The 24,944-nt window shown below is 35.4% G+C and overlaps 1 protein-coding gene across 1 annotated transcript in view; it reads right to left on the bottom strand.

The window, feature by feature from the left end:
- Window positions 1–23,082, bottom strand: part of SMARCA1 (SWI/SNF related, matrix associated, actin dependent regulator of chromatin, subfamily a, member 1) — a gene marked incomplete at its 5' end in the record, with an annotated part of 28,658 nt that extends 5,576 nt beyond the window's left edge. The window contains 21 exons of the mRNA XM_009583226.1: window positions 942–1,154; window positions 1,353–1,471; window positions 2,473–2,605; window positions 4,197–4,319; window positions 6,779–6,892; window positions 7,100–7,210; window positions 8,410–8,529; window positions 9,137–9,285; window positions 10,262–10,394; window positions 11,866–12,018; window positions 12,418–12,539; window positions 13,093–13,319; window positions 14,010–14,119; window positions 14,876–14,944; window positions 15,708–15,839; window positions 16,091–16,246; window positions 18,507–18,686; window positions 18,978–19,078; window positions 19,200–19,300; window positions 20,242–20,408; window positions 22,996–23,082. Coding sequence (XP_009581521.1) covers window positions 942–1,154; window positions 1,353–1,471; window positions 2,473–2,605; window positions 4,197–4,319; window positions 6,779–6,892; window positions 7,100–7,210; window positions 8,410–8,529; window positions 9,137–9,285; window positions 10,262–10,394; window positions 11,866–12,018; window positions 12,418–12,539; window positions 13,093–13,319; window positions 14,010–14,119; window positions 14,876–14,944; window positions 15,708–15,839; window positions 16,091–16,246; window positions 18,507–18,686; window positions 18,978–19,078; window positions 19,200–19,300; window positions 20,242–20,408; window positions 22,996–23,082 — 2,820 coding nt within the window. The remainder of the gene's footprint in view (window positions 1–941; window positions 1,155–1,352; window positions 1,472–2,472; window positions 2,606–4,196; window positions 4,320–6,778; window positions 6,893–7,099; window positions 7,211–8,409; window positions 8,530–9,136; window positions 9,286–10,261; window positions 10,395–11,865; window positions 12,019–12,417; window positions 12,540–13,092; window positions 13,320–14,009; window positions 14,120–14,875; window positions 14,945–15,707; window positions 15,840–16,090; window positions 16,247–18,506; window positions 18,687–18,977; window positions 19,079–19,199; window positions 19,301–20,241; window positions 20,409–22,995) is intronic.
- Window positions 23,083–24,944: the final 1,862 nt, after the last annotated feature.

Here is a 24,944-nt window from a genome sequence, read left to right as displayed (position 1 = left end):
ACATTCACGTGAAAATGCATGTGTGTGTTTCTTACATAAGGTGCACAGACTTACATTGGTAAGAAAAAGGAACTGAATCAGGGGAGATCTGAGCAAAAATTCCAGGGCAGAGCTAACAGCTTTTTATCATTAAAGGAGTCCCATATTCTGAGGTTGGTACCTACATAGCTTATTACTTGCAACCACCAAAGCTTCTGTTATTGTTACCACTTCCCACTTAATGACTAAATTAAAAAAGAATGGCTCTGCTCTTCAGACAGAGAAAGGAAAAAAAAATACAGCTAAAATTCAGAGTACTAGTCTACTTGCTATCAAAGTCTACTTGCTATCTTGTATTATATTCTCTAAGTATGAACAAAATCTCCAGAAAAGTATAACTAAAAAAATTTAAGCACTTGCATGTGATAATCCTTATTCACAACTACAAAGTGCACTTTAAACCAACTGCTTCAATAATTAATTCTTACAGAATTATCATAGAATCACTCATGCTTTTAGAAATTAAGTACCAATATTAGCAAAGCTGTTGTTTTTTCTCAGTATATAATTCAGATGTTTTCAGTCTTTAATATTGTCCAATAATTCTGAAAAGCAGTCATATTTTGAGAGACATTGTTTGGTAAAACTTTTAGTTTGCAATAAAAGTAACAAGGATATTTGTAAGGATAGTCTACCTCTGCATTAATCCCTTTGGGTAACATGGGACTCCAGCTTGGCAGGCTTTCTAATCTGTCTGTTTCAGCTGTATTGTGTTGCTTGCTGTACTAAGGGAAAAGGTTATTTTATTAAAAACTAGAAATGAGAATAAAAACCAAAGTTATTATTTCAGCACTTGTTTCCTAGACTCCAATATTCTGGCACAAATCCAAATTTTATGTGATGGTGCTTAAAAAAAGGAACAAGATACTTCATATGACTTAGTCCATGTAACTGATACCTACCATCGCAGTTCTAGATTTGATAAACCAGTCAAATCTGAACTGAGGAGCATTACGCACACACTGCCTTAGTTCCTCGTACACATTTTCTTTGTCAAAGCCCATCTTGTGTAACATGCATATCAAAAATCTGTCTTCCTCTTCTGTGTAATTTTTCCCTTTGTTTGTTCCATACTGAATACGCAACTGATGAAAAGGTGCTTTATACCTTGCAATCTGAATGCAAAACAAAAATAAGGACTATTAAACATACAATATTACATCAAAGATTTATTACATACTAGTGTAGATTACTGATACATGGTATACTAGATATGCTATATAAAAAGATAGAACTCCCAGCCCCAACTATTCCTTTTCTGAAGGAATTTGGAACAAGTCAGCTGCAGAAAACAAAAAACCTGCAATGATTACTTTGGCATCGAGGGCTTTCTTGATACTGATCCTCCGCTGAATTCTTGCCTCTCCTCGTTCAATTTGAGCCATAATCCTCTCAATGTCCTGTAGTTCATTACAACGTTCCCAGAAAACAGCTAAAAATGCAAAACATAATTTGTAAAATAAAATCTTTTCCACTACTCTTACTACTTTACTCAGTTGAGACACTCCAGCAAAAAAAGGAATGCAGTTTGTGGTTCCACTGAATCTTAAAAGATGTGCTAATACTCTCCTTTTTACTATGCTAGCCAAGAAATAAACTTGCACAGACCCTTTATTCAGTGTTTTCAAAAGTTACTATAAAAAAAAAAACTATAAGCAAAGTTTTAGTAACAACTGTAACGAAGTTTACATTGAACATAATTAATTGTAGTCATGTAACACTCGGAAAAAAATTACTTTTAAGGATAGCTTTTCATAACAATGGTGAAACAGGTTAGAGCTGCTAGGCTAGCAGTGAAACATTCATATTTCAGTTTTCACTAGCTATCTCTAAGGTCAGAGACTACTTAGTCTATCTCTTATAAAAGCTAGTAAATTTGTGGCTCCTCCAGTGACATCTCTTAGCCAACCCGAAATAAATTCAACACTTTGAAAGGAACTCTTGTGGAGCAATTCCTTTTTAATGTTAGGAAGAACACTGAAAAGCTAAATTTTATGAAGGCATTTAGTAAAATTATATCCAAGGATGAAAGAGGAAGAAATCTGTACAAATTAAAAAGCGTTAGGTAAATACAAAAGACAAAGATACAGTGTACTAGCTAAAATAGCATATATACTCACAGCATAAAGAATCATGTTGCCACTATAAGGCAACTTAATGATTCCACAAGACCATGTTGTCAATGTAAACTACCTATGCCAAGTTCTAAATTTCGACTAAGGAGGGATAAAGACAGCTGAAGGCATATTTATATGCTGCAAATTCAACCTTTTTAACAGAATTAAGTCTTCTGAAAAGAACCATCATGTACTTTTAAAAAAAAATTATTTTTATACACATTCAAATTCTACATCTTGTAATTTTAACAGAACATGTAGTAAAAATGATGGTGATACCACACGATTAAGAAATACATTTCAAAATATCACAAACCTGAATACTCAATGACCTCCTCAGGTGACTTCCCCTCCACCTCACGGGCAATATTGTCTATATCGTCACGACCATATTTCTCATTAGCTTTAATAAACTGGTTAAAATCTCTTTTATTCCAGTTTGTAAAACCCTGTAAGCAGCAAGAGATCAAGAAAGCATTACTAGGTAGAAGGGAAACATTTTGCAAAATTTTGTCATATGTATGTATCATTTGGCAATTGGCATTGCCTCTGCAATGTCACATAATTACAGTGGTTAATGGTCTTTCAGGATTTCCATAAACCTGTATTATCCAGGGTTTATTACTGAATCATTAAAAGTCTGAAGAGTTGTTTTTGTGCATGACTCCACATGCATTAGTAAGGGCTTTTTACTCTTCTTTCTTTTTAAACTTTTAACATGGTATTTCTCCAAAGAAACAAGCTCAATGACAGGTTAGTGTACTTTTATTTAAGTCACCCTTCAGCAGATACTTGCAAAAAATGTCTTGGGAGTACAGGGTGCACCAATGCAAGTGTCACTAAAAGTTCTTAGAGTAGTGCAAGTACCTAAAACAAGAGCTCCTACTTTGGACATTTACAAACCTTGAACCAGACAAACGGATGAAAGCATAAGTACGTCAAGAAATGATCTCTAGTCCAAAAAGATGCAATCAAATGGAAACTCTATAGCACTGTCAAACAGAAAATTTGTTATGTACCAAAGAAATGAATCCAAAACTGAACAACAGTTAATTGAGATGCAATGCACAAAAATATCATCCAAGAATGAGACATTACAATTTAAAGACAGGGAAAGGAGAAAATATCAAGAACAAACAAACACGAAAATTGCAAAATTGCCTGAACAGCAATTTGTAGTGCACTGAGATTCTTTCATCCCAGAAATACATTTACAAGGAACTCCGTCAGTTCTCCAGCTGAATAAGCCCACTCCACAATTAGGCAGCATCTTTACAAGAAGTCTAATATACACAACACAAATATTTCTTTTTAATCATTAACAGCAGTACTGACATGTGTATCAGCACCAGCTTAAATACTTCCTCTGCTATAAAGAGGTGAAATTAATAGTCAAATTGTAACCTTGCAAATTTCTTCTTAAAGTACACTATGCCCAATTCTCTTACAGAAAATTTTCTGAATCAAAAAATCCTGTTACTTTTCGAGACACACCTTTCTCCTTAACAATTAGCTTTTAATAAGCCTACTCAGCAGTAAAACAGTCCAAAAAGTCAAGAAACTAGCCAGTGACAGGGATTCAGTCCCAGTATAAAAGGAACACCCCTAACAACCCAACTGGCGCAAAATTAATGGATGTGACATGTTATACATCTGTGTAAATACCCTATATGTTGATAGCGGCTTGTCCTCTCTGATTCAAACCCTTTTTATTAAAAAAACATGCAAGGTAGATGCATATACGAGAGACCCACTGATTGGATTTCTGCATGTATTGCTGGGTAGTGCATCTACTATACAAATCCTTGCCTCAGAAACGCTGCAGATGTTCAAGGAAATAGTAGGTGACTAAGACGTAAACTTGTTCAAGGACAGGAAAGGTCCCTCAAAGCAAAACCAAGCAAAATCATTACATGTTGTGTGCTTTCTTCTTTCTATAACATCAGTGTAGCTTTCCTTTGCATATTTATTATTAGTAGTATTTATAGTCCATAATAGTCAAAAATACATGATGAAATACTTCAGCTGTTTTTATTTTACCTGTGTTAGAAGTTTTTCTTTCTCTTCAGTTTCCTCAGTATTCAGAGGCATAGACTCATCTATTTTCTTTTGTTCTTCTTTTTGTACCTGAGCTGCATTTGGGAGGTCAGGATTCCTGGGGACCTAAAATCAGGGATATCATTAAGTAGTAGTGCAGCAATATTATTAAAGAGACTGTACACTTTTCTATCAACCTTGGTTTACAATTTATAAGCACATGTTAGATCTCACAGGAGTGATATAGTCCACATCCACTAAGCATTTGTTGTCACAGAACAAAAAAAACCCCAAACGAACCCAAACAACAAAAAACCCACCACCCCACACCTTGGCTACCCTGAAGAAACCAAACCACAGCAAAAATATTTTTTAAAATAACTACCAGAATATTTTCATCAGTATCTACAAAACTGTTGCAAAACTGAAAATATTATCCTCCAAGACAAGGTGATGTATCAAACACTCATTTATCTCTGCTTGTTCCTTCTTGTCTCACAAGCTCTTAAGGTAAGGTTTATCTTCACCTATAATTACAAAAGGGTCCTATTCACTTTTTCTTTAAGAAACTTCAGTGAAAAACACTGTAGAATACATGTAAATGGTAAAATACATTTTTTCTAACTATTAAATATTAAAGCACTGATCTGTACAACAGTTACCAAATGTGTTTTGCCTAGATTCGAATCTTATTGCTTAAACCCTTCCTCCCAAAAATAGGGCTAGATTTTGTCAAATGTATGTTATAACTTTGTTATGCCCTGTACCCACCACTTCTACACACAACAACTTCGGGATATTGTGAGAGGCAGAGCCTCGCCTAATGTAAGCTGTCACAGTTCACTGATTTCAGCGGCACTTTTCATTAGCTAAGGATCTGCTCTCTTACATCCAACAGTTTGTAATGTTTTATAACTACGGTGAAATACTAAGTTCTGCCAGGTTTACTATAGAGCTATGCACACTGCCAAAGTAAGGACCAGACAGACAACATTATGTAAACAAGGCCCAGCAACATTTTATCTGTCCCTCTCCACATTGACACCGATTTAGTATTTGTGACCTTTAAACTGTGTATTGCAATTCCATACCACACAATAGCAAACAAGTCAGAAACCAGTACCCAGTGAAGATTTTGTAGACCTTACATATTTCTGCAGCAAAAAGCAAAGGAAGTTAAGAGCTGTTTTTAACATCTGGCTAAGAAATTTTCTTGGCTTTGGTGGTTTAAGACAAGACGGACACATAAAGCTTCGTTTCTACCTATTTCTGATGTTGTTTATGGCAGTCTTCAATTTTAATAAAACTCTCTTCAGATGGAAAGTTATACTTCCATTTCAAAGCAGAACAAACTTAATCATATTTATCACTTTCACCACCAGTAAACAGTCATACTAAGTTTTTAAAATAACACGTATTCATGTTCGACCTATCCAGTCTGACAGATTTCGTTAACAGGACAGAAACACCTCTCTTTTTACATGCACATTGTCAACATTAGCAATTCTCTCATGCTCATTTGTTGGAGCATGAATTGAATAATTTCTTCTCCTAAGCTAAGTATACTTCCTTTAATTCTTACCTTAATTCTATCCTGCCATCCACATACAATTCTTTTTGCTTCAAACTGGATTCTAAGACACCTTCTGCTTTTTCTTAAAAATATATTTTGCTAATATTAATTCTACTCTTTTGCAACACCAATTTCCTATCCGTCGCTTTGTATGACAAGTTTACGTTCTCCAACACATTCTATATGTGATTTCTTCTTGCTGCAACCTGCCATGAAACATGGGGCTTTTTAAAGTACATGTCTGGAAGTAGGGGATCCATTTGATTTACTCAGCCAATACTGGTGCAAGTAATGAAAATCAACATCAAAACAGAATCCATGTTCACTGCTTGTCTACTAATGTCAGCAGGGAACAGGGAGAAATTCAGCTAAGGCATAGTAGGGGGCGGAGGGGAAAAAAGGTAAGTCTGTTGTCTGGTTTTCTTTTTGTAGCAGTAATACATTCAGACTTCTCCACACCTTTAAACATTTTATATCCCAGCAAAATGCAAGGAAAATTGATGTCACTTTACTTACCTTCATATCAACACAAAGTCAACTTCAGTATTACCTTAAGTTACTTTCTGCACAAGATATACAAAAGCTGTAACAAAAAACATCATACCCTGGAAGGTGATCTTATATCAGCCAAAAATTGTTTTCTCACCTTAGACCACATATCACACTTCTGTTTTTGAGGAGAAGTATATGAAGCATCAGAATTGTCTTTCTTTTTTCTACTCTATTTTATTGTTAGGAACCCACCCACAAAACACAACGCTACACAGATAAGAAATACAGGAAGAAATTACAAATTACTTTTTCTGTTCCGCAGTGGAACAGAAAAAGGTGAATAGAGGTTTTAAGCCATTTCCTTCACAATGAGAAGCACTTTGCAAAAAATAAGACCAGAATGATGTATTTTTTAGTTGCAGTCTCATTCACTTCATTTAGCTATTGTCTTGGTTGCAGTAAATCTGCAAAGAGGAATACAAATACATTTCGCTAATTTGAAGAGGGAAAAAAGCATTACCTTATATCCTATAGTCTTACGGTAATACAGAATTTCTTTTTCCAGAAGTTCAAATAACCGTGGTGGGAAAAACTGGAAATCCTGAATATTTGGCTGTTTTGGAGGTCGTGGAGCCTTCAAAGATACACAGGTACATTAACATCATATAAGCTTGATTTCTGTGCAATAAACCTGCCATAATTCAGCAGCAGGGGCAACCTATCACTTTGCAAATACATTCATTTTATTACCAGTATAGGGTGAGAGCAGGGGGTGCAACATGGGAGAGGAGAAGAGCAAAAGAACAACATAAAAAACCCTCCATACTTGCCAACTTCTTACCTTTGGGACTTTTGGTTCGCTAACACGTAGGGCTTCTCTGAAATAAGCATCAACTGCATAATTCGCTTTGCGTTCTCGTTTTGGAGGCTCTATCCATTCCATCATGCTCAGCTACAAGCAGAATAGAATAAAAAGATATTAAAGTAACTGTATGCTTTCCTAGAGTCACAAAAATAATGACTAACGTGGCACCGCAAAACAGGAACGTATTTTTGCACAGCAAATCTAATGGTTATGCTCAACAATACCAATATTACAACAGAACTCAAAAATAAGCTAGAAATTATAGCTGATTATAACACATATTTAAATACATAAAAGATTATCCACAAATAAGGTAGTGCAGTGGCATGGATAGATCCCTTTACAATAATTCTACTTACTCCAGACACCTGAGTAAGGTTATGATTCCATCTACCAAAACACAATGGGAGGACTGGGGACTTGGGCTCTGAATTCTGTAATATCTTGTGACATGAATTAATTGCTTCCCCTCTAAATATCAGAATGAATAACCTCTACAGAGGCTACAACATGGGCAAAAAAAAATCCATTAGCAGCGAATTAATCATAACTAAATTACTTTAATTAAACTTACTAAAGCATATTTCAAGACCATGCTGTATTTAGCTGGCTTCTTAAAATTATCAACACGAAAAAATAATCTTACGTATATATGCACACACCCCACTATATTCTTATTAAATATTTTATTTTTCTAAATGTTTCTTCAAAATTTACAAGAAACCTGGGTTAGAAGGGCATTCTGTAGTTAATAAGAGTTCACATATCTGATTCTAGATAAGACCTTAAGGATTTCTTGACTATACGTCCCATACGAAACACAGAGACGCAGAAGTGACATTGTGGGACCGTAAGTAATACCTCTATGTTTGGATGATCCTTCTATAATTAGGTAAATTGTTGTACAAACAGTTCACATTAATGTTTGTGACTAAAACCTTCACTGCAAAAAAGAGTTAAGTCCAAGTTCCACATATGAAATCATTATCAGGCCTGTTTTTTCCTCTTGGTTATGTGGCAGTAAAATAATACTGACTGCAACAGTATAGTAGGATGCAACTTAATACTTCTGTTGCAGAAAGGATAAATTTGAGCAATCATGAAGAAAACAGTGGGGCTGAAAGCTAATTTAACAAAAATTCAGAATACTGATGCTTCTGCAGAGCTAAGTGAATTTTTCAGTAGCTTCTTACTTCTCTAGAATAACCTTTATAGGCATAACATTTCTAGTATGGCCTTTATGCTTGCACCTCTAAACTAAAGTCAAAGACTTTTAGAAAAATTACCTTTTGTTTTTCTCTATAATCTTCACCTTCAAAGTTGTATAAGCTCATCTCTGTGTCCATAGTGAAATTTCGTAAGGAGCTCTCCCCCATTTTTTGCAATCGTTCATTCATTTCAGCTGTCTAAACATACAAGAAGATACTTTCAGGCTCATTCAAGCTGTTTTATCTTTTCTGAAAAAAACAGCTTTCACGATTATTAAAACATTCTCAATGTCTTCTTCTGCTTTAAACTTTTACTTACATTTTTCGTGTAAGGAGACACCCCCATAGTGCTTTTCAATTTTGAACAATCCAACTCCAAGACTTTCCATTAAACTAAGTTTATTATGCTGGGATGTAGCCCTACAACTGTATGATTTAACTTTTAAATTTAAATGAAATTTATGCCCAACTCTTTGGAGCTGAAATGGTAGTTCATTTTTCCACAGAGCTACCTATTCCCTAATAAAGTTCCATAAAGGTTTTGTGTCTATTAGAATCGTTGGCATAAAATTTATATCTTTCTAAAAGCCCACAAAACAAACAGTGCTTAAGATACAGTGCACACAGTCTGAAGTTTGAAAATAATTGTAACTCACTGATTGTACTCCTTCAAAACTTTCATAAGCTTTAAAATATTTACAAATAGTAAAGTAACAGTTGGGCATAAAAATAGATTTACATAACCAGATTTAATTCATATTTTGTGCATATACATTTCAAACTCTGTACAAAACTGTTCTCTAACCTTCTTTTCACCTCTTTCTAAAATAGTGGTTATGTCTTCTTCTGTCAGCTCACTATCTTTGGAAGCAAAAACATGCGTGGCTCCATGCCGGATCATCTGCAGCATTTCATCTTTTGCCAGTTTGTTAGACTGTTGGTCTATGAGCCTTCCTAAAATCAGAAGAAAACACGTTGAAAGTTATAACACAAAAATTCTTGTAGAACCATGTAAACAGTGGAATTTTTTAGTTCACTGGCAGAATAAGAAAGGAAAAACAAAAGAACCATACAGAAAAAATTACGTTTCACTTGAGCTGAAAATAAACAGAAATCGGGAACTTCAGGGAAAATTAAAAAATAACAACTTTGGATCAAGCCATAACAAAGAATGTTTCACATTCAGACAATCCAAATTTTATGCTTAAGATCTTATTCTTACAAAGGTAGCTGAACTTTTAAGATCAAAATCCTATTTCAAGATGAAAAATGACAAAGTATTCTGTAATAACCATTAAGGAGTACTTAAGATTTTTAACACTCACTTTACTGATTTCAACCCACATCTCTGAATATTTTTCCAAAAATTCTAATTTCTGTCCCAAAATTTCACTTATGCTATCTCATCTCTTCACAGACCATCAAAATTTTGACCGTGATCCTTTCAGTAGCCCACCCTTTTCGAAATCTTCAAAACTCAGCTTGAGAACCTTAGTTTTTGACAAACTATTCTTCCAAGAGCTTCTAAACAAAGACACACAAAGCAGTTTTAATGTTCAGTAAATTCATACGTGATAAGAAGCACATCTACATAATTACTTGTCATGGAACATATCTTTTTTTTCTTTTTTTTCCTTTTTATCATATCACAAAAACCAAGTAACATCTATTCAGCTGCAGTTTGCTTTCCTCATTTAGAGTCTTAGTATAAGTTTATGCCCACATTATTTAGGAAAACAAATTTTTTTTCAAAAATCTCAGCTGAACAAGTGAATAACTTATACATTATAGTTTCTTAGGTTGATTTAGTGTACTGCTATTATACACAAGGCCTGCTTTCTCTCATACTGTACATTTGTACAGTTATTTACCCCATACTTTAAGGGACTGAACAATTCTGTTGCAGACAAACATATATAGCAGTTGATACCTTGTTGTATAACTATAGAATCCAGTCTCAGTTTTATTTCAGCTCTTTCTACAATCCTCTCTTCAACAGTATTATCAGTGATTAGTCGAAACACCCGTACTGGTTTCTTTTGACCAATACGATGCGCACGATCCTAACAAACATAAATCAATGAGTGTTCAGCAACAAAAACTCACAAGCAATAGACAATTAGCTTGCTATACAGCAGAAACAGCACACTGAAACTAGCATATATTTCTTGGCTCCTTGCTTATTCAAGAGTATACAAAAATGTAAAACCAGTATAGTAATACTTACTAATATCTGGCTATTACACTTTTTAAGTTTGGGTCGTTCTATAGTAATAAATGCATCTACCTCATTGTAAATGAAGATAACTGAATGTCTGTCTAGACTGCAATTGGGAAGTAGAGATGCAACAGTATATCCATACACACATCCACACTCCTTTCAAACTAATTCTCTCACTTGACATAGGTATTGAAACTTTGGTATCCCTGGCTTGAGCATATTAATTCCATGGGCAAAGTCCATGCAGCCACAGCTTCAATACTGTAGTTGTCCCAGGCTAGCTACATTAAAGCATCAATATGCAGCTCACATAGTACAGGTACAATACACAGCAAATGAGGTTATATGACTAACATAATGTACTTATTTGTAACAAAACTTGTGTTTATTCTCTCTGAAAAACATGAATAAAAAGATTATTTTGTCCTCTTAAATAAAGTAAGTTAAACAACTGGCTTTCAAGCTGTTGGTGCCAGGATTTTCTGACTGTCCTTTAAACATGAGTCGTTAAATCTTTTACTCTACTGCATAATATTCATTTCTTCCTGAAAATCCTACTAAAGCTCATAAATCACACTCATCAGTTTCCAGGAAGTTGGTCTACTATTGGTAGTCAGCATGCATATCGAAAGTATAAGTTATTCACAGTAAATATTTGATGAGCTTAAGGTCATTAAAAAAAAAGCAAAAGCCAAAACCAAAACAAAAAAAACACAAACCACAGAAAAAATACCCCACCCCCCAATCATGCAAGAAGGATCATATGATTTTTATTCCACATGAAACAAATTACAGACTTGATTTTTTTTATATTCAGCCCTCAGAAAGAGAAGGTTTTATGTTTAACCCAAAGCTAAGGTTTTTTTTCCCTCGCGTTACCAATGAATGATTTTAGACTTATGCAGAAACAAGGTGGGTTGCAAAAGCATAAGCTTCCCAAAAGGGAGGAATATAAAGCTGCATGCTTTTAATTCTTTGCTATTATTTTGGAAACAGCCCTCTGTTATTTGTTTACTGTTGTCTTCTGGAAAGACAGAATTAAGAAGAAGAATCTATGGATAAACAATATTGATACAATATTTTGATAGAAGTAATCTTATTCAATTATGAAAATTAAGACAGATATTTACAGAGAAAAATCTACAGTTTCTTCCACAATTCTGTTCATGCCCTTTTTAATCAAGTCTTTAGCTTCTTGGTATTAAATACAAAGCATAAAGAAAAACAACAAAAACGCAAATTCTGGAAACACTTACACAAAATAGAACAATGACAACTTTAACAAACAAATGTGTATTAGGCAGTTAACTCACCATGGCTTGCAGATCTACTTGAGGGTTCCAATCTGAATCATAGAGAATAACCACATCAGCAGTTGCCAAATTAATTCCAAGACCTCCAGCTCTGGTACTCAGCATGAAAATGAATTTACTGCTGTTCGGAGCATTAAATGTGTCTATTGCTTCCTAAAAGAAAAAAGTGTCATTAAAGCATCAGAGTTTTCAAACAAGCTTCCAGTATGTTGATGGCTTTTCAATGAAATTTCTTTGAAATTTACAGAACTTTCATACCAAAACCAATTTTTTATAGAAGTAAGAAACTGTACGTTTGCACAGGTGGAAAAATCCATTTTGAGTCCACAAAATATTACATTTTTCACTTATTTGAGGAACAAATGAAACCTACTTTCCTGGGGACTTTGGTTAGGAAAAACATATACCCTTAGCAGCTTTTTTAAACTGTAGTATTTTTGCTTTACTTTAAACAATGACGTAGATACTTATATGTATATATGTAAATAACAACTTCTTAATAATCTAATAAGTAAAACAAAAAAAATTCTTATTTATATACAACTTTCTCACCTCTCTTTCTTCATGTGGTGTCTGTCCATCAAGTCGGCAGTACTCATATCCACGCCACATACAATAGTCTTCCAAAATATCCAGTAAGCGAGTCATCTGACTAAAAAGTAGAACTCTGGAACCTGACAGAACACAGAAGGTTTTGTCACTGGTTTTATGTTTTCACATTAACCTTATCACAGAGCCTACTATACAGCATAAGAATTCATGTGAAATATTCTGTACTACACCTAACTTACTCAAGTAAATCTTTCTTCTGAAATTACTTCTCTGGTATTGATTTAACTTCTCCTCAAGACAGGTTATTTGATAATTTATACAGAAGAAATACACAGCTGAAGAAACAGAACACTTAAAACCATGGTAAGATAAGTAGTTGACAACTGATGTGCACAGACAGACTAATCCTCTCATCAGAACTTTTCTTAAAGACAGCAGAAGGAAGGCTCTGCTTTTCCTTTCCTTCTACTTCTCCATATTATTAGTTGTGTTCATCATTGCTGTAAGACTTCCTTCCCTCCATGTGTTAAGATCTACAGAAAAATGATTTTCAACAAAAAGTTGAAATGAATGCATTCACTGGAGGAAAGAAAAGAAAGAATCTATGCAACTTTTGAAAGGTAGCTTTACTTACAACAGGCATTCAGATCACTACTGTTCATAAACAGTACTCACCTTGCTCTCTTAGTTTTGCTAGCAGTTTATCCAGAACCAACATTTTACCACTGTTAGTGATGAGATGCGTGTCAGTGGTGTAAGGAGGGCCCGGCTCAGCACCATCAAACAGGTAAGGATGGTTACAGCATTTCCGCAGCTGCATCAGAATATTCAGCAGACGCATCTTATCCATTTTCCCAGCTGAATTCAGGATATCAATATCTTTCATCAGGATCCTTGTATACCTGAAGTTTTACAGGCAATTTTGAACAACTCTCAGTTTTTATTTGATATTTTAAACACGAATGAAACCCTGCAAAATCCCAATTACTTATTTCTTGATGTTGGAGTTTGCTTTGTTTCTATAATAATGAGCTATATTATTATGAAGCTTGGCAAAAATGTCTGACGGATAATAAGGATTTATAAATCCATACCTAAACATGAGAGGCAATTTATCTGTGAGTGACAATGATGTGTCATTTACTGGATTATCTTACACTTCCATTTTAGGACTACGAAGTGGATTAAAGATATCATTTATCTGACTGAAGCTGCTACACTGACCTGGCTCCTTTTCTCACACCTCTTCTGGGTATGTGGCTCCTCAAGGTTTTATTTTCATTTCAGCTCAAACTTTTACTGGTGCATGCAGACTTGCATCAAAGGAGGAAACTTAGTAGGCATATGTTCTTTCAAATAAACTCAAGGAAGGAAAAGAAGTTTCTGCTTTCTTCCTCCCAACCCTTTTCATTACCCTTCCCGAACTCTTTGTAACTTGGGCATCTTTAAAAAAAGCCCCAAAGACAGCTATAGACTTCTCCATCTGACTGTCTTAACATGCAACTACGAGGAAAAAAAAAAAATAAAATCAGTGTGAAGAGCTGTAGTGTTCTTTATCAGAAAAGAATCTTACTTTGATGTAAATAACTCACCATTCCCTCTGCATTTTGCTGAGCCCAAGATAAATTTTTACTTCCTTCTTTGGAGGCAAACTCTTTTCTACTTCAGCTTTTATGCGACGTAATAAAAATGGCTTCAAAACCTACACAAATCCACAGGTAAATTTATAAAACTGATTGCCTCAAATACAAAATTAACAGATTCAATTATCTGATATTTATTCAGAACTAATCAGTACCTATTGCAGTCATGGTGACTTCTTCAGAAAAATTCTGCTAAAGTCTGCAAAATGAAGTTGTCCACTAATAGGCTAAGTTCACACATAAATATGTAACACTACATAAAGATTGCCATATTCATCCCAGTTGTTATTTTAAGCAAGGCCCAAACCCATAAGCTTATAAAATCTATTTATTACCTTTTAACATAAGCTCTGTTTCATTTCCACTAGCAGTGTATACAAAATACACCAATGTTTCAAAAATAAGCAATATATGTTGTACTTCCTTATGATTTGTTTTGCTACTGTATGATGAAAAATTTCTTTTATCTCATGCACAGTAAAATACAGGTAAAGGCATGCCTTTATTCAGACTAGCATGACATGTATCAGTATACTATTCACAATAATAAATGGTTTCAAAAAGATTTCAAAACTCTTCATTTTCACATTTTATATATAGTTTTTGTCTGCTTCAAACAGTCACGTTACAAAAAGCAGTACCTATAATAATAAGTGCCAATATTTAATTAATGAAAATTCTGCTGGGCATTTCTGTAACTAAATACCTTCATATTCATGTTCTCAACTTTGAGATGAAGGGGGAAATAATCTGTCTTCCTTTTTTTACACTGTGTATGCTAACGATGACACGTGATTACAGCTTTAATTACTTACAGCATGAAGTCTTTCTACAAGTTTCTGATCACCGAGACAATTTTTAGTGTCGAACCATGAGTCAAAATCCTGTGGTGAGAAACAGCACAATTGGTATGAACAGTTTATCATCTGTATTTTTAACAGATGCGTATTGACTCTCTTTCACTCCAGCTGAGTGTGGCATAAATCTTGAGACAAATGACTTCTATGAGTGAAAGAAAAATCAGTCTGCAATTCTGTACCAGCTCCCCAGCACGTTGTAACATTTAAATCAACTCAGTAACTCCGCAGACAAAATACTATTACTCTGCTTAATTTACAATGGTTTTCCACGCTCATCACTGCAGTGTGAAAGTTCTTCCCCTTAGTGCTTGTGTAATGATGGGACAAGAAGGTAAAAAAAGAAAAAGAAACCAGAATCCTTAAGTAAATGAGATGGACAATAGAGCAAATGCAATGGAAGCAAGCAATACAAGTACAAGCAAACATTAAGAGTAGAAAGATGACTCAAATTCTAAATGAAAAAAAGGCTTACGCTTATTTGGATGCTTCATATTCTTCATTGTGCATTGCTTTCCCAAATTTTTTTCCACTTTGCATAATTCTTGAACTATTTAAAGTATTACATTTGCTATTACTGGCCTGAGGCCTTATCTGCACTAACAGAATGCACTGTTTTAAGTAGGTAGAGCAAAAAAAAGCAGTCTACAGTTAGGTAAGCCACAGAGCTTCTACTGAATCCAGGTCTCCCACATCTTATGTCTCTTACTAGGCTGGTCATTCTTCTCTTCTGCAGAAAGCAGCCTGGGAATCAAAATAAGAACAAGACTATTTCCAAACCTCAACTTACATCTGCAGAATTGAAGACATCAGGTAAAAGAAAATTGAGTAATGCCCAAAGCTCATGGAGGTTATTCTGTAAAGGAGTTCCTGTAAGCAGCAATCGATTTGTTGTCTTGAACTCACGTACAATCTCTGACAGCTAGAAATACAACAAATAGTTATCATCACCATGTACATTTAAGCATAATGAATTTTCATCAGTTTCTGAAACCTGAAACAACGTCAACTAAATTTGAAGACAATGAGCTACCTATGAAATTCATATTTACCACCCAATAGCTTACGGCTTATATTTAAAAAAAAAACCACACATAACGCTTAAATCTGCTAAAATCTGATGGAATCTTTTGGTCAAATTATCTTCAAAGTATCATATAATTTTGAGTTTACCTTAGACTTCTCATTCTTTATTCTGTGGGCTTCATCAATTACCAGGTACCTCCAGTTAAATTTTTTGAAGACCGATTTCTCTTTAATTACCATTTCATATGACGTAACACAAACATCCCATTCACCAGGCATCATAACATCACGGATAAAAGCAGCCTAAAGCAGAACAATTAAATTAACAAACATTTATAAATATGGAAATTTATATGGAATTCAGTGAAACCTATCTCCGCCAACATTACTGATGCGCTAAACTAGCACACAAAAGACGACTCTGAAACATCCTTTCAGTAACTGAAAGTTACTGTAACAAAAGCCTTCAATCCTTTGTACTTTAAGCACAGACAGATCATCAGCTGAGGTTAAGCAAAATACAAATTTTCTCCTATTCAAAATTAAATATTTACTCTTCAGCATAATTTCTCTGTAATTTACATACAGTACATACTACCAATAGGGGAAAAAACCCTCTAAACTAACTAGTCCAAAGTTACAATCCACAAAAAAAGTCTTTCAAAACAACTCACGTAGCCCACTCCCATCTTCTCTCTTTCCTAAAGATCTCCCTCCTCTGTCCCATCTCTATTTTGTAAGGGATACACATCTAGGCACATAAATCCTTTCACATGAAAGAATATCACCCTATGGAAAAGCCACACATGCAGGTCTCCAAGAACTTACTTAGTAGGGTACACTGATCACCCCAGCTAATAGGACTGACAGAATTGTTCAAGTCCATGGCCTTGAAGAGCTACCTAATAAAGGAGTGTTCTGTTCAATACTATGCATTGACTTACAAATGCAAATGTAAGCTCAGAGGTGCTTTAGCCACCACAGAACAGAGAGATTAAGTAGAAAACAAGGAAATGAAAAAGTTATGACAATACAAACATAAGACTTTGAAAGCAAAGAAAGCACAAAGTGAAGGTGCATACTTCCCTTCAACACAATCTTCATTTCATTCCATGGATCTAGCAATAAACACACTGTGGTACAAATATTATCAGACCTCAAATTAAAACAATCTGCAAAGAGCAGTACAGTCAAATCCAAGACCACAGCACTAGAAGGAACTGTCCAAATCACTGGCAGAACCAGCAGCTCCTCTCGCAGAATCATAGAATCCTTTAGGTTGGAAAAGACCCTTAAAATCATTGAGTCCAACCATAATACTACCAAGTCCACCACTAAACCATGTCCCTAAGCACCACATCTACAGGTCTTTTAAACACCTCCAGGGATGGTGACTCAACCACTTCCCCGGGCAGCCTGTTCCAGTGCTTGAAAACCCTTTCGGTAAAGAAATTTCTCCTAATATCCAATCTAAAACTCCCCTGGCGCAACGTGAGGCCTTTTCCTCTTGTTCTATCACTTGTTACTTGTAAAAACAACCCCAGTTCCCTCAGCCACTCCTCGTAAGTCTTGTTCCCAGAGCCTTCACCAGCTTCATTGCCCTTCTCTGGACATGCTCCAGCACCTCAAATGTCCTTCTTGTAGTGAGGGGCCCAAAACTGAACACAGTATTCGAGGTGCGGCCTCACCAGGGCCGAGTACAGGGGGACGATCACCTCCCTACTCCTGCTGGCCACACTATTTCTGATACAGGCCAGGATGCCGTTGGCCTTCTTGGCCACCTGGGCACACTGCTGGCTCATGTTCAGCTGGCTGTCGACCAACACCCCCAGTTCCTTTTCCACCGGGCAGCTTTCCAGCCACTCTTCCCCAAGCCTGTAGCATTGCATGGGGTTGCTGTGACCCAAGTGCGGGACCCCGCACTGAGTCTTGTCGCATCTCATACAGCTGGTCTCAGCGCATCGATCCAGCCTGTCCAGATCCCTCTGTAGAGCCTTCCTACCCTCAAGCAGTAACAGGCAGCCATGCAACCCATATGAGGAGCCACAGAATTCATAGGAACATCCAGCTCATTGATCCCCTTCAAGTTAGAAAACCACCCTATACCTATTTTAAGGCCTTCACTATGGAAGACGAAAAGCTCTACAACAGAATCCTAGTTCCAAGGCAAGGCACAGACATAAGACACAAATAGAGTGAGAGAAGTCACCTAGAAAAGGCGAAGAAAGAGGTTACAAAGTGAGGGCAACAAAGGAAAATGAATAAACACTGTCACAATGCAAACACAGAAGAGAAAAAAAAATAGGTGCAAAAATCAAAGAGGAAGACAACAGAAAAAGGGGTAAGTCAGACAGCTGTACTTTGATCCCAGTCTGTTATTTCACTATTGATTTGCATTTTTTCCTCATAGTTACAAGCATAACATTTTGCATTTTAATGCTAATATAGGTAAAGATTACTAAAAAATACTGTAATTAAGGAAGTAGCTTAGGGAGAATTCCACATACCAAAATGCTAGGTTTTGGCAAATTATGCATACATCTTTGAAATGTAGAGCACTTACTCTGGCGTCTTTATCTCCAATAAGGCAAACAGCACGTAATGATGGAACCCAGCGTTTGAATTCATTCATCCAATTGTGCAAAGTTGATTTTGGAACCAGGACCATGTGTGGCCCAGGAATATTTCGGTAATGCTTCAGATAGCCTAATAATGCTATTGTTTGCAGAGTCTTACCAAGACCCTGCATTGACAAAGAGAGGGGGGAAAGAAACCTGCTGAAATGAAATACTATACAGAAACAGTTTCAAACAATTTTCCTACTATATAATTCTGCCACTTAGGTTGTTTAAAGCAAACTACACAGCAAATGTTTGCAATACAATTTCTTTCACTGCATTACAATTCCAGTTGTGAAAAATCTAACTGTTGTAGAATGATGCATACTACTGCACATACATTAAAAATTATAGGCACTTTAATGTTGAATTTTGCTCAATAATTACCACAAAAATTCCAAAAGATTACTGCTTACCATTTCATCTGCCAGAATGCCATTAACACCATTTTCATACAATGAGATCATCCAGTTCAAACCTCTAACCTGATAATCTCTTAGTGTTCCTCCTTTCACATCTGTAAATGTAAGATTCCTCTAAGTAGAAAAATACTAATTCTAAGTGGAAAATTTTAATTGTGATCTGCTCAGATTTTAATTACATAAAAGCAATCAGAAAACTGTCAATACAATACTTACATGAAGGAGACTCCTCAAATCTAATACACACATTAGACGTTTTTCGACTCTCTGACAACAGCTCTTCATCTTCTTCTTGTTCTGTGCGCCTGTGACGATAACTAAAGAAAGAATCCAAGATTCATGTTTATACGAAATAATTTCAAAACACTGACTATAAAATCAAAAGAGACAAATTATAACAGCAACAATCATTGATCTACAATGTGTGTGTTATAGTACCTTGACCAAAATAATATCCTGTTAATAAGTTATTCCTTATGGTTCATTCCAGCTTTAATTAGAAAGGCTGATATGAAGCCCTCTCTTCCAGAGCCGTAACTATACTCTGACAACAAGTATCATGAGTTCTCTAAGGTACTTTTTAATGAGCAACACAGAAATACAAGACACACATCAGTGGTGGCGTTAGAATCAATTAATTGATAACTATACCATTCAAAAGAATCACATATTTTTTTCATTTATAAAATAGAAAATGCCATTTTGTAAATGTTCCAAAAACTAGTTGCTTGCTATTACAAAACCCCTCAGAAACACTACATATAGGCTATGCCTGCATTGCTGACTAATATAGACAGACTGGTAGAGCGAGACAATTGGTGCTGAGGATCCGACATCCACACTACATGCATGTTGTCCTGTTTTAACTTGGTCTAGCTCCACTCTGGTCCCACTGACATGCCCACTAGCAGCTGGAGCACATCAGATGCATTTCTGGAGTGTATCTTCTAGTTCAGCATTATGCAAAAGAAATTCAACTCATGTGCTCCAAAATCACTCCACAATATGGACCAAAGCATGGTAAGTGCCAAAAAATCAGGGAATTTACTTTAAAAGTTCATTCCTGATCCAAGGTCATACTAACGATGGATTAGTATGCATACACCAACCAGCTTTTAAAGAAATGATGATACACCATTAATAGCAAAAGTTCTGGACTTACTTAAAGCACAATCTCTATGCTACTAACTAAACAGGTATGTTAAAATGCATAATTTGTTTGAAAGCGTAAAAAGTTGGAAATAAAAATAAAACATACTCCCCCGCTGAAATCAAACTCTGTTTTTCATCTTTTTTCATCCGTGGCCGTCCCAGCTTGACTTTCAATGGAGATGTTGGTGATTTTTGTGCTGCAGGCTGAATAAAATGTGCAAAAAGTTCTGTCTGCTTCAGGAGGAATTCAAACCTTTTTGCTCGATCTGCTTTCTAGTTTCCAAAGTGGGGAGAAAATTAAAAAAAGAAAAATCAGTAACTTCTAGTCATAAAAAATGTATTTTTATTAAGAAACAGAATTCAGACACTCATGAGAACAACTTATATGAGGAAAGACTAACAAGACCATCTGCCTACTGTTAGCCAACTCAGAGGGCTACAAGCATCATGAAATAGCTCTTGAGCTGCTTCAGCTTACAGCTAAGCATGAATTGCTTTAGAGCACCCAATTGTAACGTGGTAGTTCAAATGATCTTTCATGAATACCACAGCAATCTGGAAGACACGGCAGGACTTGATAACCTCATCGCAGCAACTCATCCCCATTCAAAACTCAAAGATTAGTAAACAACCCAAAAACAGTTTACTTGTATAGATTGCTTAAGTCTGCATGGCACACCAGCAACTGTGAAAGGATGCTTTAAAGGACTGTCTACAAAAGAAAGAAAAAACTAAGGTTCTGACTTACAGTAAGGGATGAAATCCTAACCTTGCTCAAGTGAGTGGCAAAACTTCCATCAGCTTCAAGGCTATCAGGATTTGATCCAGAACAACAATGTTTGTTGCCTGCTTTCAGAAGTATGACTAAAGTAATGAATGCACCAGGTCAATACTGCTTTCACTGAAGTTTGTGAATTTTACTGTCAGATTTCAAATTTCAATCATTTCAGTTTTGCTATATCAATGAGGCATATGCACTTCACTACATAAATACAGCAAAACATATGTCCTTCTCTACATTTAAAAGACAGGTTACATAATTTTTAAGAAAAATATGATAAAATGCAAATGCTATCTGACAGAATGCAATTGTTATCAGTTTCTCTATGCCATTTCTAAACATCATGTAACACTGTACCACTTAAAGCAATTTTCATGTGATGTCATTTACATATCTTGATATAAACTACAAAAGTGAAATTATAGTTCTGTACCATAACCTAAGAAATATACAAACAACAGAAAGCTTTTCTGCAGGTAACTTATATGCAAGTAAAAGTGCTCTAACAGCAATAACACAAACCAAAGAAAAGGGCAATAAAAACGAACCTGACATGCAATGCATGATCTTGCCACATGAGGGCAATGCATTTCTTTTAATAGCACACCACTTACTAGCAAATAAACATCTTTACAAAGATCTCCGGAAAAAAATTACTATTATTTTTCCCTTGCATTCATTATTGGACCATTTGTGAAAATAACTTGAAAACCGAATAAACTGTAAATATCAAGTAAAACTTTTAGGGAAAAAAACAAATTCTAAAAGGGGGACTAACGACGTGGATGCTTATGCTCGTACAGGATGAAAACAAATCTACTCAGAGGATTTATATTAAACAAATAATACATGATGGTTTTGGCAAGCTAACCATAACTGGTAAGGTTCTCTACTGAATGCCACAATATACCTTTCTGCCTGCAAAATTATCGGCTGGGTGTGAGCAGCATGCCTTGATAAATAGTAAAGGTCTAGCTCATGACTGCACAATGAAAGCCAGATTTTTTGAGACCTATTCCCTTTGCCTCTTAGAACAACTGAGCTAACATTCTAATTTAGGAAAGATGTAAATTCACCATGTATTACTGTGAAATCAAGTTTAGTTATTTATTCAACTCATTCTCAAACAGATTTACTCGTGTGTCTTCTCTTTGGCTAAAAATTAAGTATTCATACAACTAGGTATCAATTTTTCTATGTCTAACAGTGATACTCTTCCCTGGCTTCTGTGGTATCCAATCCTTTCAGACTCTACTGTAATTATTAAGCATCCATTTAATGTCAAAGCTTTTAAGAAAAACGCAGCAAGATGCAGATACCAGCTTCAACCAAGAACTTACTACATGTGTCATTCAAGAACAAGTCTTGTAATGTCCTCCTGGTTTCTGCCTCTTTACTACAACCTCCCTTCATTTGTGTCATGGACAGATCCTCTTTTGCACTGTTATGGCACATATATTATGGGGCATAACAACATTTAAAACCTTATGTTTTTATATGATGAGAAACTGGCAGCTTCTGGCAGTATTTCTCTCATTTAAGAAGTAGCTTAAGGATGCCTCTGACATGACTCAAGGGGTCATCAAATACAACTAGCAGAGACAGACTGAAAACCAGAAAGGGAGAGTTATAAATATAATACGCAATTGAATAGAAACTCCTTATCACAGGAAGGTGTGAATAACTAAACCTACATGAGGGGAAAAAAAGCAAGCAGACAAATCCAGGGGGGGAAAAAAAAAAAGAAAAAAACAAAAATCCTCTGACAACTACTGAGGAGAAAAACCAGAGCTTCCAACTCCAGAAATCATGCAGACAAAAAGACTTGGAAGAGTGGGACAGTATTTAACAGAACTATCGCTATCTGCTTCCTCTGTTCTCATATTCTTCACTAAATACATACTGTTAGCCACCGTGAGAAACACCATACCGGACTAGAGATTTAAATGAATCTTGATTTGTTTTTCTTTTTTGACACATCCAGTCTGCAATAACTCCTTGTAACTGTGTTGATCTAGTTGAAGAAAACAAACAAATGTCATATGAAGCTACAATATGTTTTGTCATGAAAACACTTACCATCTTCTCTTCATATTCTGGGTCAACTTCCTTCTCAGGTCTAGCTGCCTTTGGAGGAAGTTTGAGTTGAAACGGTGGATCATTTTTCTGGAATTCAAATTTTAAACACTTTATAAATATCAGCATCTGTATTTACTAAAGCAAAAAGATATCAAACTGAACAAACCTACACACTACAAGATAAGCATGCTACTTTTAAAAAATTATTATTTCAAAACGAAGTGACTGCATTAATCATATTGTTTCACCCAAAGCAGAACCTGATATCCATGATGAAACTAAAGAGGAGATATGACCAGATAAAATGTAAGTTGAAGATTTGTCTCATCCTCATGTTTATCTCTACAAATAGGATCCAAGTTGAAAGCATTGAAAGAAAGTACTGAAAGAGGATGAAGTTTAATCTTTCACAGAGATCTTGCTTTAAATGCATAATTAAATTTAATACCTTGAAAAGACATTTTAAAAAATTAAATGTGATTTCTGAGTGTAAAATTCCTAACAATAAATTTCTGGCACTTGCATCTTGGTTGGGTTTTGTTTGTTCTAGATGAATAGTCAGAGTTCATTTGGAAATACAGGTTTAAGTACACTTAGCCATATGCCTAGGAAGGGACACAAATTAAATAACCAAATCAATCCATGCAGCAACCACTGCATGGTATGCTTTTAGACAGTTAACAGAGAACTACCTTATTTACTATGAATGAAAGAAATTTAAGAAACTGTAACAAAAATGGCTGACTTTTGTAGTTTATAAGACTCATTTCTGTCTTCAATTGGGAAGCTCAAAGCACTGCTACATTGCTATATAAAAAAAAAAAATCTGGCAAAACCCATGATACCGTCAAAATATCTTCTTTAAAAAGAGAATCGTGGGAGAAATGTTTGGTGGATTTTTTGTCCTAATTCAGTCCTTGAAGTATGCCTTTTTATGCACCTCCTGCAAATAAAAAAAAACCTAAATAGTTTTTGAGATGCATTAAATGATAAAAATGTTTTTGAAAAGCACTGAACAATCTGAAAGGAACTGCCAAAGTGCATGTCTGTATAAAATGTAACAGCAGAGTCTTAATCTGACAAGCGCTTTAAGTATCAGCCTACTATAAATACATTAAAATGAAATAATAATTAATCTAAACTATTCAGGGTCAAATAGCAAAACCAGGCCAAAATGCGACTAAATATGTAAAAGTCTGTCAAGCAACATTAGACTTAAATTTCGCAACGGTTACTGATAAATATATATGCCAACTTACTCTTTAACTTTAAGCACAATCATGCAAATGGGAGGAATATTTTCTGAAGTCAGAGATCACCTTTTCAAGTTTTGGCCCAAAGGCATAATTCTCTGCAAAGGTGAACAGTACTAAGTGTATAATGAAGTTGTTTAATGATGACAATTTAATGATTTTATAAATGCATGAGTTCGGCTTTGCAAAGCCAAATTATTATGTTGCAAATAGGTAGCATTAGAAATGTTCTATTCACTTACAGCTTCTTCAATCATAGGGTAATCAGATCATCTCAGAAAGCAATGTTAGGAGAGGACTGTTACACCAACATGCCAAAGAGCAGGTCATACATACATATATATTCACACCTCCATTATATTACTATATAACATACACTCCAGTAAGAGAGATTGCCAGTGCCAATATCAGGCCCAATCCTTGTTCTTAAAGTGACAAAATACTCCTCCTTAGAGGAAAACAAAATTGATAATAGGCTATTTCAGATGTCTCCCTCGTATCCCCTAGAAATAAATTACATAGATATGTGCTTCTGGGAAAAAGTTGTCTACCTCAGGTAAGCATGACGTTTCTCCTGGACAAAGCAGAACAACTCGGTATTATGAGAATCCCTTCTAACTGCAAGTTTTCCAACTAAAATGTAACGCAGTATTTTCTTTCCAAGCCCCAATGCAGATGGCTCTAATGCCAGTTCTG

The sequence above is a fragment of the Fulmarus glacialis genome, unplaced genomic scaffold, assembly GCF_000690835.1.
Source record: "Fulmarus glacialis isolate BGI_N327 unplaced genomic scaffold, ASM69083v1 scaffold8738, whole genome shotgun sequence".
Classification (NCBI taxonomy): domain Eukaryota; kingdom Metazoa; phylum Chordata; class Aves; order Procellariiformes; family Procellariidae; genus Fulmarus; species Fulmarus glacialis.
This window is presented reverse-complemented; position numbering and strand designations above follow the sequence as displayed.